Source organism: Mus caroli, unplaced genomic scaffold (genome assembly GCF_978045245.1).
Source record: "Mus caroli unplaced genomic scaffold, Mus_caroli_1 scaffold_10, whole genome shotgun sequence".
Taxonomy (NCBI): domain Eukaryota; kingdom Metazoa; phylum Chordata; class Mammalia; order Rodentia; family Muridae; genus Mus; species Mus caroli.
The window spans coordinates 2,222,890-2,243,065 of NW_028227265.1; the positions used below are offsets into that span (position 1 = coordinate 2,222,890).

General features: G+C 45.6%; 1 protein-coding gene across 9 annotated transcripts in view; it reads right to left on the minus strand.

The window, feature by feature from the left end:
- The window catches only part of Pard3 (par-3 family cell polarity regulator), a 544,654-nt gene extending 526,218 nt beyond the window's left edge, over positions 1-18,436 (minus strand). For 3 of the 9 annotated variants that reach the window (XM_029480763.2, XM_029480762.2, XM_021170616.3), the window contains exon 1: positions 17,883-18,436. In XM_029480763.2, the coding sequence (XP_029336623.1) occupies positions 17,883-18,002 (120 nt within the window). In that variant the 5' untranslated portion in view covers positions 18,003-18,436. The remainder of the gene's footprint in view (positions 1-17,882) is intronic. The other 6 variants (XM_021170618.3, XM_021170617.3, XM_029480764.2 and 3 more) reach the window with 4 other exon arrangements.
- Positions 18,437-20,176: the final 1,740 nt, after the last annotated feature.

A 20,176-nucleotide genomic window follows, 5' to 3' on the forward strand; every position in this document is an offset into this window, starting at 1 on the left:
AACAGAGTTAACAAAAAACAATGAAAAGTTGGAAAGTTCTGTTGCAAACCTCACACACACACACACACACACACACACACACACACACACTCTCACATATGCACACTCATGCACACACTCAAACATGCACACACTTATGCACATACATGAAGACACACAGACACACATGCACACACTCACACATGCACACAGATACACATGAAGACACACATACACACACTTGTGCACTCATGCACACACTTGTGCACACATGTACACACTTATGTACACACATGAAGACACACATATACACATGCACGCACACATATACACACATGCACATACATATGCTCACACTCACACATGTACACACTCATGCACACACATGCACATGCACACAAACATTCCAGGAAATTCTAAATATCTCAATTTGATTTTTTTTTTAACATTTATGAGTCAAACAAAAACTGAGTACAATTCTGTAACCCACAGAGTTACACAACAGAGTCAATGATTACCTCAGAGACACTTGAAAGCCTGTGACTATCAAACAAGTCCGTCAGCAGTGGGAAATGGATTGGTAATAACATGGTGTCTCACAACCATCAGAGCCCCTACAACATACACATACACACATGCACACCCACAGGCACACATGGAGGTCAGCTGGTGCAGATCTCTGCTTAAAGGTGAATACACAGAAGCAATGCTGTGATCTCCTTGGAAAGAAATGAGACAGGCTACCTATGGAGGTAGGTCAGGACAGTCACACATACCATGGTTCATTCTTAGAGTTCCAGTGGCCACATGATACCTCCTCTAACTCAAGAGCTCACAGGCACCAAAAATGCTATGGCTGATACGTAAGGACTCCTTACTGCTCTTCCTGCTCATACAGTTTCCATTGTATGACTTTTCTGGAGAGGTATGAACAAACATTTATTCACCACAGACAGAGCACTGGCAACAGACCAAAGAAATGATTACAACCAAATCTAGGTTGGTGAACCACTGAGTTTATGGGGGTAACTTAAAGAACACGGGGCGGCGGAAAAGCAGCTGCATCGCCAAATGACCCATTGAAGCCTAGGTGACAGATCAGGAGAGCAACCACCCTGGAGCTCCTTGCATAGCTTGTAGGCAAACTCTACTCAAGTGTCTCTTCAACTCCACCAACTGTTTACTGTTTCTGTAGGAGAGACTGATAAGGGTTTGTGGGTCTTCCAACTTTCTGACTCTTCTAGTTTGCTGTTTCCTTAGCTTCCTGAGTCCCCTTCCTCCCTCCAGGAGGCTGTGTTTCAATATGGAGTGGGGCTGGAGGTTACAGACTACAGTCCACAGGCTTTTAGCAATTATTGAAAAGAAGAGGGGGAAGGGAAGGAGGGAGATAGGGAGGAAAGAGGGAGGGAGGGAGGGAGGGAGGGAGGGAGGGAGGGAGGGAGGGAGGGAGGGAGGGAAGGAGAAGACCTAGCTTGCTTATAGTACAATAGTATATGTAGTCTGCATAAAAGCCCTAGGTTCAATTCCTAGCATCAAAAAATAAATAAATAAATAAATAAAAAGATGATGAATTAATGATTCAAGCAACAAGTTCAACTCAAACATTCCTTTCAGGAATACAACAGCGTATACACGTATACACGTAGCATACCACCAACTCCATGCTGTGTGTGAAGCATACCCCCTTGCTAGCCTTTCAGGCTTAATTACTCCTCCTCAAACATGGAGGTCTACTCCTTAATTACCACCTGCATTAATGAGCCCTGCAGTTCAGAGCCTGATGATATATGAAATGTCTTCCTATGCCGCCAATACAGCACACCATCCCATACTGTCAGCAGAAAGAGCTGCAGAACTCTACAGTTGCTTCATGAGGGTGGCTGTAAGGGTGAGGCCCCCACACCAGAGGGGTGGCCAGAAGGGAAGGAACAGGACAAGCCAAACAAAAGGGAACTCAGAGGAGGATATGCCAGGCTGGGAGACAAATGTAAAGGAGACTCTGGCCGATGCTATGCAGCAGACATCTCTCCAACATCCCAGTCAGTGCCCGCCATTCACACAAGCACATCAAGATAGGGGAGGTCGGTGGCGGAATCCTCAGCAGTCCACAGCGTTCCAAGTGATCCTCTGCCCACTGCTCGCTAGTGAACGATGAATTCACCACTTCCCTGGGCTGTGCAAGAACTTTAAGGGTACTGTAGATAGATCACTTACCTCACAGCGACCGTTCAGAGAAAGATGCCACATAAAGCTAAGCTATTATTATCATTATCTTTCCCTAGCAGGTAGCCTGGGAAAACTGTCAGGTTGTTGGCTCATGAAATATGTAAACAGGCTACTTATATTGGTCAGCTTCAAACACCCAGGACATAGACTTTATAACTCTTGCCTAGATCAAAACAGGGGCAAGTTCAAAACATGCCACATCTCAATTAAAACAATGTTCAGTTCTGTATCCAGTATATAACATACACATATGAGTATGAGTGTGTGCGTGCCCATGCACACAAACACACATACACAAGGCATACTGAATAAGTAAATATACTTAAAATCAGAGTATTTAATACATATGCTATTGACTGTTTCCACATATAAAAAACCAGCAAAATATCAGGCAGAAAAATGTAGTGACTTGGAAAGTCAGATAGGACAATGCACGGTGGGCCACTTGCCACTGAGAAACCAGCCCTTGAGCCACCTGGCTAACACTTCCCATTGGTGCACTGGACAATCTAACACCCAGCAAAAGGCAGCTTGGACCCCACATCCAAAGATCCAATTACATGAGAGATCTGCAGCCTGTCAACCCGGTTACACAGGAACTCACACCAGCCTTGCAGAACTGTTGGCTCCCAGTCCTGACTCAGACAGCACAGGCAGTGGCCTTCAAAACCCTTTCAGGTCTTCCTGCAGTGCAGTGGTTGAGTCTAAGTGTCCTGGCACCACTTGCCAGTCTACGTAAAATGCGGACTCCGAACAGAGGGTCAAGACGCTGCGTTGCTAAGCAATGAGACGTTGGCTCTCCCAAATTACATAGCTAAGTAGCCAGGGGCTTTGACAGCCAACTGATCCTTAGCAGAAAAAAGGCATTCATTCCCTGAACCTGTAAGCCATTCGAGCAAGCTTAAGAACATACTCTTCCGGGGTAGTTCTGAAGAACTGCAGCAACCTATAGTGTGTGTCCTATGCAGGGAGAGACTCAGACAGTGAAGGCTCCACAACCTGAGAACTGTTCTTCAGAGAGCCAAACATTCATCAGTTTGCAGTCTTTCAAACTCTGCTTGTCCATAAGTCCAAGACTCCTCACGAGGGATGTCAGGATTTCATCACCAAGAACCCACTGAGGGATGAGCAAACACACAGGAAAGCCCTACAACCATAATATGTAACACAATTACCACCACTCCTGACAATGAGAGCAATCATTGCTGTTTCCTGGTCTCTCTACAGGGTCTGATCCACTTCTCTGAAACACCCTTGAAACGAACTGGTCCTGAGAAATGGGATGATGAGTGTGTCTATGAAACGCCCTCTCTCAACAACTCCCCAGGCTGACAAGCAAGTTAATCACGCCCCAGTACAGCACTCGGGTGATAACTTTCCATCTGACCTAAGGAGCTTTGTTCCATCAAGAGCAAAGATTATATCAACACCCTGAATCCATGAAAGCAGTTTCCCGTTAGTGGGGGAAAGGAACCAAAACCATTCTTAAGAACACGGGCTACAATCTGTACAATCTGTCTAAAACTCCTCCAGTTATTTCCCTACAGGTTGTCTTTCAAAAATGTCATTCTCTTGAGACAAGGTCTCATTTACAGCCTCATCAGACCTGGAACTCACTTTATAGATTAGGCTGCCCTTACACATGTAGTCATCCTCCTGCCTCTACCTCCCAAATGCTTGGGACAGGAATGTCCCACACCACTGTTTTGTGTCTATCAAATAGTGTGAGGGTCCTAGGATATGTTTGAAAGCACTGTTCATCATTGTGTGCACACACACACACACACAAAGATTGGGAATACATAAGATCCATCTGGAGGACTCTCTTTAAAATAAAATAAAATAAAGCTACAGCTTTAAACTTCAATATACTTTCTATGCAACAATGTTTACAAACAAAAGCTAAAAGGGAGAGCGTATACAGTGACTGGCTGAGTGGCTTTATTATCTGATCGCTGCTTAGCAACTTCCTAAATACATTTGAAGACAGAAAGAAGCACTATTTTAATTAATACGGCCTATAAGGTCCTCAGAGGCAGGAGCTAGCACCGCTCTCCAGAGTGGATAGATGAGAAGAGATGATTCTGTTGAACATAAAGCCATGGGCCCATGATTTTGTAAGTCTAACCAAACACCTCCTGCTCTGCCCAAAACCCACCACACCCTCAAGATACCACTCCCTACTTCTCATAAGATAAATAGGTCCATTCCTGGGTGAAGTCAAGAGGTGATTGACAACGGGTGCCGTCAGCTGGACTAAGTATTAAAAGCTGCATCAATCTCTCAGCCCTTGAAACTACTACTACACAAGCAAAAGATGTCCTATGTTCCTGTACGCTGATTGAGCTGTTCAAAAGTCACCCCCTTGAGGTTCACAGAAGAGTAAAAAGGGCTTATAGGCAATAGAGTTATATAATAAAGGCTTATCAGAAGAGTCACAAAATGTCTCCCATTTCCTTCACAGCACGGGTGACGTCTATTCCCCAGAGTCGTCTCAGAACTGATTAGTTAAGGAATGCAGTAGATCTTCAGAAGCCTTGTGCATATTGCAAATAAATGACACTCAGTTACGACTTCTATCATTTTTAAAGTGAAGATACAGACTTGATGCCTTTCAAAATGTTCCAAGAGACTTGGAATGGAGCTCAGTTGGTAGGATGCCTGCACAGCACTCTCGGGGAGCAAGGCTCCAATCCCAGCACCCGTGTCAGCCCAATGTGGTAGCAATTCAAGCATTGAGGACATTCTGGCAGGGAGACCAGAAATCCAAGGACACCCTCAACTACACAGGCACTCTGAGGCCAGTCTGAACTTTATTAGACTCTATCTTTAAAGTATCAAATAAAGAGAACCAGCCAGCCAGCCACTCTTGCCTCTACCCTGATGCAGAGGGCTTCCTATAGTCCAAGTCAGTTCCCCAAAGGTCCTGCCTCTAAACACTGAGGTCTTTACTCTCCACAGTGGTTATTGAACCCCTGCATAAGCTCAGTAAAAGACAAACTTTTTTTGTCACAGGCTGTATAGTTAGAATGTTCTGGGTGCCCAGAAAGGAGAAGGTCTCCCAAAGCAGGCCACCATACTGCTGCCAATGCACTCAGGAAAACAGAGGCTGAGCAGTCAGAACTGGGGACAGAACAGGTTCCAGGGAGAGCCTATGTTGTGGGCAGAAGCAGCAAGATGTTCTCCAATATGACATCACATAAGAGTCCATACCTAAAGAAGCTGAAGAGGGAGACTGGACTAGCGAAGTTTCTGCTTGCTCCACAAAGCGCTGCAACCCATTGGGAAAATAACTAAATAATTCAAATATAACAAATCAATGTATATGACTAGTTTTTATCAAGTTGACATAAACTACAGTCACCTGGGACTAGGAGCTGCTTGCATCAGATTGGTTTGTTGGCATGTCTGTGGGACACTTTCTTGATTAATGATTAATGTGGGAGGGCCCAGCCCTGTGTGGGCGGTGCCTGCCCCGGGCAGGTGGTCCTGTATTATGTAAGAAAAACAAGTTGAGCAAGCCATGAAGGAGCCTAAGCTATACTCCTCTGGGGTTTCTGCTTCAGTTCCAGCCTCTTGAATGAGCCACAGAGCCAGAGATACCTTCAGTCTGATAGACCCCTACTGCTGATCCTGCCCGTCCCACTGACGTCAGGCACAAGGGCGTGGAGCTGCCCAGGGCGGGCCTGAGTGGACCCTGACCTTGTCCTGTCCATGTTCCTGACTTCTCTGGTGTCTTGAAGATTGAGCATGTAAAGAAAGTTTTGTATACCTTTTATAGGTGAACTCCTCCTAATGTGCTTCCAGGGATGAGGGGCTGTGTTGGGACTGGACATGTGTGCTTTGTATAGAGATGCTGAGTTCTGTGCTCCAAGATCAGGCTGCAGCCTGGACATTGTACTGACCTGTGTGCTGTAAAGAATGCTCCCCAATAATCTCTGACTGAATAATAAAAGGCTGGAGCCTGTGACTGCACAGGAGAATGAGGAAGGCAGAACTTGAGATTGAGGTAGAGGAAGAAGGAGGTCCCCATGAGGCAGGATGGATTGTAAGGATGGAGTATGAGCACGTGGCCAAGAGAAAATCACCCTGAGGACTCACACGGAGCAGAGCAAACAGAGCAAAACTCAGCTGGCAAGTAACACGGGGGGGGGGGGGGGGAGGCCTATGGCTGGGATATAGGTTAGAATATCTCAGAACCTGCCCACTGCAGAGCCAAGAGCTTATTATTTAAAAAATACCAGGTCTGTATGTCCTTTATTTGGTAGCTGTATCGGCTAGAGTGGGACAGAACGCCCCCTGCCCATAAAATTAGTACTATAGGGCTGCAACCTATAAACTGAATATAAACCCTTTCCCCCCAAGTTGTTTCTGGTTGGTCAGTGTTTTACCACAGAAAGCTACCTTGCACAAAATATTAATCAACTTCCTTTAATATCGCAGCATGGCAGCTTCCACTGCTGTAGAAAATAGCAAGGATTCATGGAGAATCCAGCACAGGGCAATAAGTAAAACTTTGTAGCAGTGTTCAGCCACAGCACATAAGCACGGCACACAAGTGTATAAACCATTGTGCCCTATACAGAGCTGCTTCATAGAAAAAACAAAAACAAGCGCCAGGAAAGATCAGCGATCAGGAAAATCACCCCTGTCTGTTGTAGCTATGGGAAATCTGTACACTGTTGGGTCTAGAACGGTTTTTCTCCTTTTCCAATGATTCATATACCAAAACTTGAATTTCCATAAAACTTCTAGAAGAAAAAGTGATTCTTTAGCAGACCATCTTGAAAAACAATACTTGATTATAATAAATCAAGTAAAAATGAGTTGATTTATGAACTAGCCACTAGAAATGGGTCCAGTCAATAATCAAAACTTGAGGAGGAAGGAGATACAATAGGACTAAGCATCAAGGAGATGATACAAAATCACTTCTTCACGAAAGCCCAAGAAAGACAGCATTCCTGTCAAAGATCGGAAAACAGGCTCACTGCTGATAGGAGGGGGCCATACAGAGCCAAAACTGGAAACTGATAAATGTACATTCTTGATGAACACCTCTGGAACCTCCGATTGACTGCTGAGACATGAATGTGTCTTGGAATAGTTTTATAAGCGAGGCTGTTTATCACACACACCCAATTGTCCACACCTAGTACAGTTCTAATCAAGGGGAGAAGAAACAGAAGCTCACGCAAGTGGTCCTGGCTCACCAGTGACCATCTTAGCAAGACCGAGCAACAGCTATTGGTAACATCAACTGTTTGGGATGTGGCTCACTAATCGCCCACCTAGTGTGGTACTGGGTTCGATGCCCAACACACAATCACCCCATCATTAGCAACAAAATATAAATGACGAAATCAATCATCCTCTTTGCTCCCTGGCAACAACCCAATAAGATAGGGACCATTAAATACACAACGCCATTCCCAGTCACTTGTCACCCCGATGTGCTTAACAAGGGAAGCACCTCCCACTAGACTTGCCAGTTCCAGCTACCTGTGTTTTTGCAGACATCTCGGTTGTCATCAGTAAATCATAAAACATGAACAATAAAACTAACATCACAGAATGCTCAGCGGTTAATTAGCATTCCATGTTTCCTTGGGAAAAAAAAAAAAAGTAAAACCTTTTAGGATATGCCATGATAATTAAGTGTGTTCTTCAGAGACTTGAGTGCTGGAGAGGCCCATCTTCAGGTCCAACTGTTACTATGGCGAGCATACCACATGCTAACGCTCTCACTGAATTTTTCTGGAACTTTAACCAAGTGGTGAAGATTTCAAATTCTACATCTATCTTTGGTGGACTTAGTGGTTAGTCACATCCTGCATGACACTCTGCCAGGAAACCATAATCTGTACTCTCGGCTTTCCTCTCTGCAGTGAAGACCGCTCTTTGCTGAAGGATAACCTGCCAAGCAGGAATCTGCTAGCCATCGCTCACAATGACGCTGCACGCTGGGTTTCAGAATTATAAATTATACATCTGAAATGCCTTTGTGCTGCAAGAAAATGTTTCCTGGAAAAGAACTTACATTAAAAAAATAGGCTTGATATCGGACTTGGAAATGAAAATTAAAAGGCACGCATGCAGGGGTTGCCAATTTCCATTTATTTTAAACATAAAAAGGTAAAACACAAAGCCTATTCTTATATCAGCCACCTACACAAAACGAACACTTTCTGTTTTGTGGTTTTCATATGTTAAAGCCTCCACGTTTTGGCAAGCTGGCAAATTTTGTTTTGCAGGATGAACAGTGAGCTATTTTGTTACTTATACACTAATTTTTAGTACAGGCAATCTTAAAAGGGCCTTTTATGAACCACAGTGCCTGTAATAAACTCTAGTTTTCTATTCTAAAGATGTAAAACAACTACAAGCAGAGAAAAATATACAAACCCAAAACTTAGCTCATCCCAATATCAGACTGTAGAACAAAGAGTGGGGATCAGTACCATTATGACATTGCTAAAACCACTTATAGTTACATATACCAAGAAAATGTTGTATCCGTATATGGATACATGCAGCGCCCATGAGCACCAGGTAGGAGCAAATATTAAATTAAAACTCACTAAGCAAGCAGTCTGAGGAAGTCACCTCTGCACACAAGACTCACCTTTGAAAACACACGTCGTAAAACAGTGAGTTCTGAGGACACCTTAAACCACATTTACCCTGACTCCCACTAGCATGTGTCCCAAGGGAGGCAACAGACTCTTACAGCACTGGTTAGTGGAATGAGATCCAGTGTCCTGTCTGCTCCCTGGCAAAGTCCATGCGTGTCACACTTCCCTAGTAACCCAGGAGCAGCCCTGCAGACTAGAAAGGCTGCTGGAGCTTAGGGGTTGTAACTGAAGCTGCCCAGCCTTCACACATAGTGAGATGAGCAGGGAAGGGGGAGCTACTGAGAGCCCAAAGCAAACTCACATAATGCTCTTCCAATAGGCACCTTTGGGACATCTCAGTCAAATGCCATCTGCCATTCGGTAAAGGGGGTTGGGGAGCTGGGAAAGAGCTGATGCAATGCATTAACCACTGGCCTGGGAAGCCTTCGGAGGGGGTGTGGCAGCAAAGTGCATGGGATGCAGAGCTTCCTGGACAGACAGCAGGATACACTACACAGACTTGAAGAAACAGAATTAACTTATCACATTGTATTTAAAAAAATCTCTAAAAATCATTTTCAATAGGGGTATTTGGTTATCTCTGACACACAAAGACATGCTTCAGAACTATAAATAGCTAAAAATGCAATCTTATTCATACTGGCTTATGTAATCTATTTTTAACATCTTTATTGAGATATTATCGTAAACCATAAAATTCACCCATTTAAAGTACACAATTGGGGTTAGAAAGATAGCGCAGACAGTTAAGTGCTTGCCACAGAAGCGTGAGGCACTCAGTCCATGTCTAACACCCATGTGAAAGCAGGGCTTGCTAACACAGCTGTAATCCTGAGGATCCTGAGAGCAGCCTGGTATAGCCAATTCAGTGGCCTTCAGGTTCATCAAGGGACCCTGATAGAGTACAACTGAGGGCACTCTATACTAATGTCTATACCAACCTCTGCACACACACACACACACACACTCTCTCTCTCTCTCTCTCTCTCTCTCTCTCACCAAGTAAAAAGGAATAATTCTTAGTGTATTTGTAATTGAACAACCATTATAACCACCTACAATTAGACTATTTAATCACTCATAAAAGGAATGACGGGGTAGAGAGATGGCTCAGTGGTTAAGATCATTGGCTGCTCTTTTAGAGGACCCAAGAATCCATATACGGCATTTCACAATTACCTGTAACTCCAGCTCCAAGCAACCCAACCCCCTTTTCTGGCCACCCATTAGTACCTGCACACATACAGACTCATACATACATAGACAGATAGATAGAGATAGAGATAGATATAGATGATATAGATACAGATTAGATATAGATATAGATATATCTTTGTGCAGAAACAGCTCAGTAGTTAAGAGTACTCGCTGCTCTTGAAGAGGACCTGGGTCCATTTCTCAGAACTCGTTTTGCAGTTCACAACCTTCTGTAACTCCATTCTGAGGAATCCAATACCAGGCACACATGTGGTGTATGCATATATGTACAGGCAAAATACTCATACACATAAACTATATTAACCTTTTGAAAAGTAACAAAAATAAGCTGGGCAGTGGTGGCACACTTTTAATCCCAGCGATCAGGAGGCAGAAACAGGAGAATCTCTGTGTTTGAGGCCAGCCTGGTCTACACAGCTAGTTTCAGGACAGCCAGGGCTACACAAAGAAACCCTGTCTTGAAAAACAAATAATAATGATAACAATAGCAGCAACAAAAATAATTTAAAATCTATATAAAGAAATGAACCAATTCTCAGTTACTCTGTATCCTCTTTGCCCTAAGCCCATGAATTTGTCAGCTGGTCAACACAGGAACTATTTGGTGTCATTATGAATAATGCATCTATGAATATTTATGCCCACATTTGTATATAAATGTTTCACTTCTCTTATTTACATATAAAAGAACTTGAGAGAAGAACTTAACACTATTTTAGGGCGTGTGGACGTGAAGCTTAAAGTTCTAACCATATGTGCCTATATGGACAGAGAATGGAGAAAAGGCAAGAGTGTTAGCTTTTGTTTGCTTTGACATGGCCCCATTTGGCTGAGAGAGGCCCCAAGCTTACTATATGGAACTTGCACTGTTTCAGAGGATGACCCTGAACGTCTGACTCGCCTGCCCCCAGCTCAAGAGCGAAAGGATTTCAGGTGTGCCTCCCCAAACCTGGTTCTCTGCAGTAATGGAGACTGAACTCAGGGATGTTCTTGTGTGGGATGGGTGAGCAAACGAACTAGCTGCATCCTGAGCGTCACCTAATGGCATAAATCACCAAAAGATGGAAGGTCAGACATAAGGAAGCAGAGCCCCAAGGAAGAAACCCATCTCCACAAAATCTTTCTAAAACAAAGTTTGAAAGGAAATATAAGAAGAGAGGATAGAAAAAAATCAGACACTTTCCTCCTTTAGTAACTAAACATTACATTTATTTTCACTAGAATTTGATTATCTAAGGACAGGCCTGCTGACACAAGCCTTTAAATCCCACCACTTAGAAGACAGCAATTAGAAGGCAGAGGTAGGGCACCTCTCTGTGTTTCAAGGCAGCCAGAGCCATACAGTAAAACAGGGACAATAAATAAACAAACAAACAAACAAAATGAATTGATTTTCTATGTTCTGTGTTAAACAGAAAAGACACCAAAACGATTTAGCATACAGACCACACGTTCTACTGCTATTGACCTATTCCAGATAGGAATGTAGAATTAATGGCTACTCAGGAGGGAGGATACTGTGTGTGCCTAAAATGCCAACTCCACCCAGTGGAAAATAACCTATGGAAAGAACCTACTGCCCTAATTTCCCCCCATTTCCTCTCATTTCCAACCCTGAGAGAGAGAGAGAGAGAGAGAGAGAGAGAGAGAGAGAGAGAGAGTATAACGTGTGTGTCATCTGTTGAATATTTGCCATCACCAACTCCACAGGAAAGTAAGAGCCTCCCAGGACAGGTGGAGGATCTGTCTTCAGGTTAATGGTCCATATGGGACTTTAAACATTACCTCTAACAAGTAACTCATCCATGAGGAATTAGAATCACCATAAGCCAAGCAGTGATCCTCCTCAGCCAGATTCATTCTGTGAATCTCAATTCCTCAGCACTTGCACTCACTTCTGGCCCAGCACCAAGGATTCACACTGAAAGAAATGGAGGCACTAGACCGAGCCTAAGTATAGTCAGGGCCAGATTCCCACACTGTTTTGGCCACATGCCTTGAATCTGACCCAGTGCAAACCCCAGGACTAAGCTCTGCTCAGTCTCACAGACAAACTGAACTCCTTGAAAATAGCTAACATGAAAGAGAATCTTCCAGGCACTCTAAGCTCTCTAAGCCTTAATTCTGATTATACACTATTTGTGCTACACGACAAACACACAAGCTGGTAGGCCCTTCTAACTAGCAAGTGGGAATCAGTATCTTCTCAGAAGGGTCCTTCCTGCGTGGCACTTGTGTGATGTTTTTATTCTCAACGGCACTCTCTTCCCCCTTTATGGTGGCTGTATGATAGACGTCTGCTGAACAAGTGAGACTGTGGCAAGCAGTGCACTAGCATCAGCCATCTCACCTGGGAGAGAACCACAGCCCCACTCTGCCTATCTTTGAGTTCTACAAAGTACAAGAGCTGCAGGAAGTCCTCAGGAGAAGCACAAAGGAAAGAGAGCCTCAAACAGCCAGGTACATACAGCACACTACCAGACAGGGCTGGCCTGAGCTGAGGGTCAATGGAAGCCTGCAAAGAGAGAGGGATCATTCTAGGCAGAGGAGGCAGGAAAGATGGGAGAGGAGGCTGGAAAAGTACAGGAAAGTCAGAGGAGTATAGAGGACTCAGGAGAGCAAGAGATCACTACACAGACACTGCCCCTTACCTCTGAGAGAGGAGCGCATCTGGAGCTGAATTTTGAAACCAGCCTTTTAACTAAGTTTCTTTTTCCTCTTTGAAAGAAAGTGTTGCAAGTAAAAGCCTTATACTTCACTAGTTTTTTGGGTTTATAAAAAATTCTTGCCTGTATCTTTTCTCAATCACTGCCACAATGTAACTTCCATCAAGTGTCTAAAAAGTTTGCAACTGTGTGGCAAGATGTCGCCATGCATTTATCCCCACCCCACCCCCCTCCCCTTCCCCCTCCCTCTCCACCTCACACACACACACACACACACACACACACACACACACTCCATACCAACCACCAAGTATTCATAAAAACCCTGATTCGTAAATTTAGTAATTAGTAATATTCCAAAGAAAGCAGGTTTTGGGTTTTTTTGTTTTGTCTTTGTTTTTTTTTACAAGTTCCTGTCCATAAGTTGTTTTATTTATTTATTTTTGTTTCTTTGAGACACTCACTGACTAACCTGGAATTCACTATGCAGATCAACCTGGTCTGAAACTTGTGATCTATCCTCCTGTCCCTCCCTCCCTCCCTCCCTCCCTCCCTCCCAGTGCTTAGGTAACAGAATTATAGGTATGTCCTTCCACATCCCCTCCTCTTTAAACTGTATTTTAAACAACAAATTGCTACTAAGTTACTCTTAAGAGACTGGTTTGAGAAGCAGAGGCCGGGCCAGCCCATCTGAAACACTTAGAACAGCTTTGGAATTCTCTGCCCACTACACTCAATGAATCAATCTGCCCTTCTGACTGCGCCATTGCATAAGCAGGTTTTAAGTCAACCTATTCTTCAATTAAATTACAGTCTAAGCAAAAGAAGAAAAAGCCAAGCAGGAACTAGGGGGTGGAGAAAAGTCAAGAGTGTTCCCTGGATAAAGTGCACCAGTGATACAACCTTCACTGAGCAGCTTCTACAGTGCAGATCTAATTCAGAAGAACTCATATTCACCACTGCTCAATGCTCCTTTTAATCCTGCAGGGAAAATGAGGAAGCTGAGGCTCTGTAAGGTTAGTTTGCCTGATGTTAAACAGCTAGGTTCCCAACACTTTCCCCCAGGACAGATCTATAAGGAGAAGAGAGGTGAACCAAGGGCTTGCAGCCCACACTCTCTCATCTTGTCTTCAACCCCTTCTCCTGACTACAGGAGCTTTTCTTTCCAAATAAGCCATACTCATCCAATCAGCAATTTGGACTGTCTCTTCTGTTACCAAACCATATGACATCCCAGAATCTCTCCCAGGCATTTCCTGTCTTCCACAGCTTGATCCAAACATAGGCCTTCCAAAACCCCAATGTTTCTGTTCCCACAATGCCTTCCTCCATACTTTTAGGATGGGAATACACTCTCCAGGTTCACACACTCTTTTTACTTCACCACAGAATTGAGGATCCAGAACTCTCCCACAGCAAGGCAGGTGCTTTCTGCGGTCACTCAGCTACTCAGTTAGAAAGCAGGGTCCTAAACACAGCTAGCCACCCCTTCCACCAAGCCCAGTGCAAAACCTAATGACAACATGATACACACCACTGCATAATGGTGACTCCTGCTGTGAAGTTCCAGAGCTTGACATTTAGTACGGAGCTTCCCTTCAATAAACCCCGCGCTTAAAACTAAGGTCCTGATTGCACCAGAAATGACAAGGCTCAGAGCACCCACACAGAGACACAAATGGTCCTCCAATCAGACACACTCAGTAGAAGCATCCATGTAACCTGGTCCTCAATGTCTAGCACAGCATCTACTAAACCACTACTAAACCACCTACTAAATCTTGATGATAGTGGGTTAAAAAGGAGGGCAGATAGCCATTTCATCCCATGACTACAAAAATGTTTTCACACTAGTGAAAAAATATATACATTATATATGACTAAGGGTAAGCCATCAAACATTGGCTCCTTACAGATATTTCTAGTGCTAAGGCATGGCATTTTGCTGGCCAGAAATTGATTCGTTCAACCTACAGAGAAAACAGCTCAAATAACGTAAACAGAATACCAGAAAATTAGCCCCACCATACCACAAAGTGCTTAGTGCACAGAAAGCTTGGCTGGGTGTTTTCTGTTTGTTTGGTTTGTTTTGATTTTTAAAGCCCAGCTCTTCTCCTTCTTTGTTTCTTCTGCTTCATGGGGTTTTTCATAGATTAAACATGGTTTGCCTGCCCACATTTTCCCCATAAGGTGGGAGCTCATCATGTCTCGTGTCACCTAGCAACCTAAGCAAGATATTACTATTACCTGGCTACCCAGTTCTTTATACAGGATCTACCCTGTTTTATTAAGCAGAAGAAATAGGAGAAAAGAAGTTGCAACACTAACAATGTTAATGTGTTTGCTCCCTAGTCATCTTATATAGGACAGGATAAGTGTAAAAAATTAATGTCAGTCATTATCTAACCGGTTATCCAAGAGGAAAAACAACAGATACATGAAGTAGCCCCCTTAAGCCTTTAAACACTTTTAAGTTCAACTGTTTATTTTATGTGTGTGGATGTTTTGTGTGCATATATGTGCACTACATGCGTACAGTGCTTGCTGAGACCAGAAGGGCATTAGATTCCACTGAGACTGGAGTTTCAGATGGTTGTAAGCAATGATGTAGGGGCTGGGAATCCAACCCAGGTCTTCTGAAAGAGCAGCCAATGCTCTTAGTGGCTGAGTCAGCCCTCGTTTTTTTTGGTTTGGGGTTTTGGCTTATTTGTGATTTGTTTGTTTGTTTGTTTGTTTTTTAGACAGGTTCTCACTATGTAGCTTTGTGTTACCTGGAGCTCACTCTGCAGATGAGGTTGGCCTTGAACTCACAGAGATCCACTTGCCTCTGCCTCCAAGTTCAGGGAGTAAAGCTATGTGTCATGAGTCCAGACCTTTGTACACTTATGAGTCAAAAGTCTTGTGATCCAACAGTTAAACTCCAAATACTGCAAAATCTATGTTTTTCAGAGAGAGGTTTATGTAGCCCTGACTGGCCTTGAATTCCAGATTTTGTAATATTTCATCTCAAATCTTTCTTTTGAAAGCACAGAAAAACTGAGAAAGACACCTAGCAACGACCTCTGGCCTCTGAACACACACACATAGAAAAACACACACTATACACACACACACACACACACCATCTCCTAAACTGAGTTTTTTGGAACTAGTAAATCATTTCTGACTGTCTTATCTACTACTCCAATGTCACAATCTCTCTTCCATCCTTCCCCACCTGGTCTTCTCACAGCTATAAGTCACTCAGACCTCCTACTCTTTCTGGGACCCTTTCACCACCCCTCCCCCTTTACTGTGGCCAGCCACTGCTGATAGTGAAGAATAGTCCACACCTATCAGCAAGGGCCCTCAACTCTATCCTTCCAACATCCCGGGGACAACATCTCCCCACAGAAACACCACAGCTGTCCCCACCTGAGGGATCACAAGAATCTTGTCTCAGATTCTCACAACCTATTATGAACAAAGAATCCTACATATCCCTTGGATGCCCAACACCCACAACACAATAAATACTTAATATGACTTGAAATAGTAAATGTTTCATTCCTATGGAAAAATTAATAATTCAGCCAGTCAAACAGTTACCTGTCTATTTCCCAACAGGCAACTTGACCATTGCCCAGGGTGTGCAAGATGAAAGAAACATGGCTAGTTTTACAAACAAAATCGGGAAAGCAAGAGGTCAACATGGTCGTGCTCTCTGCTCTGGAAGTAGGCACACTTCTATATTCTACATATGTTACTGCCATTTTTCTTTTCTTTCACAACTAATGGTGTTTGTCTGCAGAGTACAAAGACAACCTGGTTTTCCCTTACAATATTAAATCACCAACTGTCACTCAGAAATGATGCTTAAAACACTTAAGTGTGAAGTTACAGAGGATTTCCCCTCTTGTCAGCTTTACAAGATAAACAGGTGCCCAATTTCCACTAACATTGTTTGATTTTTCAATGAGTTCGACCAACTGGAAGAACACTTACAGCTGTTGAAATCAGCATCTCCTATCCCTGTACCAGATTGCCAACCATCCCCCAAAGTCTCCTTAAAGGGGCAATCTTGTGTTATATTTTCCAACACAGACTAAAAACAAAACAAAACAACGGTGTAACCACTTTGCCCTTTCTTAATTTCAGCGAAAAATGGAGGGTGACCCACGAGCATTCAGCGACATAGGCAGACAAAGCCACCTTCTCCTCTCGCTTGTTCTGAAGTCACAGAAGGCAGGCCACCGAACAGACAACAGACGGGGAAATACCAAAGGGAACACATTCCACTCTCATACAAAGGAAATATCCTCAGGTGCTAGAACGAAACTTCAGCGTGGGCTGTTGTCAAACACAGAGGGTAAAACAACCTACAAAACGCCCTTCCACTTCTGACCTATTATGGAGGAATGCGGTTTAATGGAGACAATGTTCTCCATGAGGAAAACAGAGAAATAGAGGCTACTTCGACCCCAGGCCCATGAAGCCCGGGCTCCTCGGGCTCCTCACTGGCGCACATCCAGCTAGGTAGGGGTAGAGAGCCAGAGGGAGTTCTAACTCCAGGAGCGAGTCTAGGCTGAGGTGTTTTAAGGAGCCGAGCACCGGAGCCACTCTATCGCCCCCACCTTAGCCCATGAGCCTGGCCGACCCAACCACGGCTGCCCGCGCGACTCGGAGATCCCGCAAGAACATAGAAGGTCCACGGCCCGGCTGCGGCTCCCGCGTGTACCAGATCGCTCAACTCTTCCCACACTCCCCAAAGTTCCGTGGGCAGCCCTCCGGGACAGGCCTGCTCCGGGAGAGGCCTGGAGCTGGATTGCCAGGGCCCGCGGACGGTCGGGCAAAGGCGCCCCGCCAGGCAGCGCCGCGCCTCCCGCGTGCCGCACTCTGCCTCGCCCCGTGCGGGCTCTGGGCACCCGGCCGTCCACTCCTAAGCCCGGAGGACCCAGACAGTGTCCAGGGACCGTGCGGGTGGCGATCGCGGCCCAGCCGGAGCGCGCCGAGAACTTTACGGCCGCGGGTCCGGGCCGGGGGCGCCGGCGAGGCCGTCGGCTGCCGCACTTTCCCTTTCCCCGCCTCCCGGTCTCCCTCCTCCGTCTCCAGGAAGCGCCATATTGATCCCCGCGCCTTTCCCCCGTCCGCTCCCCGCCGCGCGCCCCAGGCCACTCACCTTGGCCACGGCCTTCCGGTAGCGGGTCACCGCCTGCTGGATGAGGCTGAAAACTTTCATGCGGCCATCTCCGCACGGCACGACCACCCGGGTCCTCCCGAAGCACACGGTCACTTTCATGCCGCCGTCCCTCGCTGTCCGTGGCCGGAGCGGCGCTGGGCCGGGAGACTGTACGCAGGGCGCGGTGGGGCCGCTGCGCCGGCGCGCCGGCGGCTAGGGACGCGAGCAGGCGGCCGCACAGAGCTGCCCGGCTACCATGTCCAGCCTGGCCTCGCCTATCCCCGCCCGGGCGCCTGCAGCCTCCGGCCACCTGTTCGGCGTCTCGGCGTCTTGGCGCGCTCGGCGGCGGCCCGGGGCCGTGTGGCGCTCGCGCTCAGTCGGGACTCTGAGAAGGGGACGGCGAGGCAGGGAGGAGGAGCAGCGACGGGCTGGGCGCACAGCACCGCGCGCAGGCGGCAGGAGGAGGCGCAGGGCGGGGCGCCCCGAGGCCTCCGCCGCTGCCCGGCCGCTCGGTTCACCGCACGGCAAAGCGCGTCGCAGCCCGCGGCGCTGTGCTCGGGCCAGCGCGGGGTAGGGCGCGTCCTCTTCCAGCCCACTTGCCGTAGGCTGCAATGGGAGGCCCACTCCGGGACGCCCCACCCACGCCCCCAGAGGGCTCCAGCGAGGTCCTCTTCCTTTCTTTGTGACTTTTAATCCCCTTCCTGGGAGAAAGCAGTTTAAGCTCGGAGACGCCTTTAGAGCCACCGAGTCGCGCTAGCGAAGATAGGAAGCTCCAGGTCAGGTCTCTTTCTGCCCGTGGCAAAGCAGGGTTTCTATCCTAAGTGCCTGGCTCCGGTGCAAGGCCGGGCGGCGCTGTTCTGTAGCAGAGATTAATTGACTGCTCCCGAGAGAGGTTGGAGACGCGTGGACGCCCTGGTACTTCCTCTTGAGGCCACTATTTACCTTAAAGTTTCTTGGTGACCCACTTGTTTAAATAAGCAGGACTTAACACCGCAGTTCAAATACATCTGTTTCTTGAAAATTCCTCAATCTAAGAAGCCTCTGAAAAAAACACAGTACGAACGATCAGAGGGAAGGCTGTTCTAGATAGGCTATTCTCTCGCTGCTAAGGCTGCCTCAAAAACTCAGGCACTGACACACCCCCAACTCCACAGGGAGTGGGTGATAAGCAAACTCTAAGGTGTTTAATAACAAAGTGGACAAAGTCTAGAGAAGTGACTGATGCTGCTTTCTGACTTACTTAGAAAATGTGATCCTTAAATAAATGTTACCACCGTTGTGGTAACCATTTCAAAGAATGGCAAACTTCAAGAGAGTCGCTGTTGACCTGAGTTTGTCCCACACAATACAGTAAGTTCAGTTTGACAGTTAATTTGCATGATATTTTAAGCCTATTAAAACTCCTGTGGTCCCCAGAATTTTAGCATCTACAGCTGGTGCTGAGGGTTCTCCATCCCTCCCTCCTCTCTTTTAAAAATAATAAGCAAAACAAAGAAGTCCCTTGGCTTTTTAGACTCCTGCACAGTCTCCTTGGCCTTGCGGCTCTAAGTCAGAGGAAACATCACATTTTCTCCCTTCTGACTGCTCTCAGTCCATCCGATGATCACTGGTCCCAGCAAATGTATCCTCCTTTCAGGGGTCCCTCAAGAATTCACCCTCCCAAAGTCCACAAGAGAACTCTTGCGTGCACATAGCCATGGGAAACACTCTTATTATCTCTACATGGCTATATCATTCAACTTGTCTACCAGTGACCGTCCTGGTCGCACTATGTCAGTGAGTCCTGCTGAGGTTTTCTTGTTTGGGATCTTAGCAATACTTGTGTCCATGGGCCACCAAGATGGCTCAGCCTGCCAGGTGCCGACCACCAAGACTACCTGAATTCTAACCCCAGATCCTACATGGTGAGAAAAGAGAACAGCCCCCAACAGTTTTCCACTGACCTTCACACACACAGAGAGAGAGAGAGAGAGAGAGAGAGAGAGAGAGAGAGATTAAATAAAATATAAATAAAAACAACACTTGCACCCACAATAATTATGGGTAATTAAAGGTAGTGTTTCTGTTTTTGACACATGGGAGGAGTATAAAGTTGCTAGTGGGCTTTGTCAAAAAAAAAAAAAAAAAAGGCACTGATTTAGGTTAAGTTCTAAGTTTGAACAATAGTACTTTCAACTATGATGTTACCTCTCTCCCCAGCCTTGTCTTTGCCAGCTGAGGAAAGAAATTGGTGAGATGCATCTCATAAATTGTAAGGATCAAACAAAATTGTATATTAAAAAATCTTAATGCTA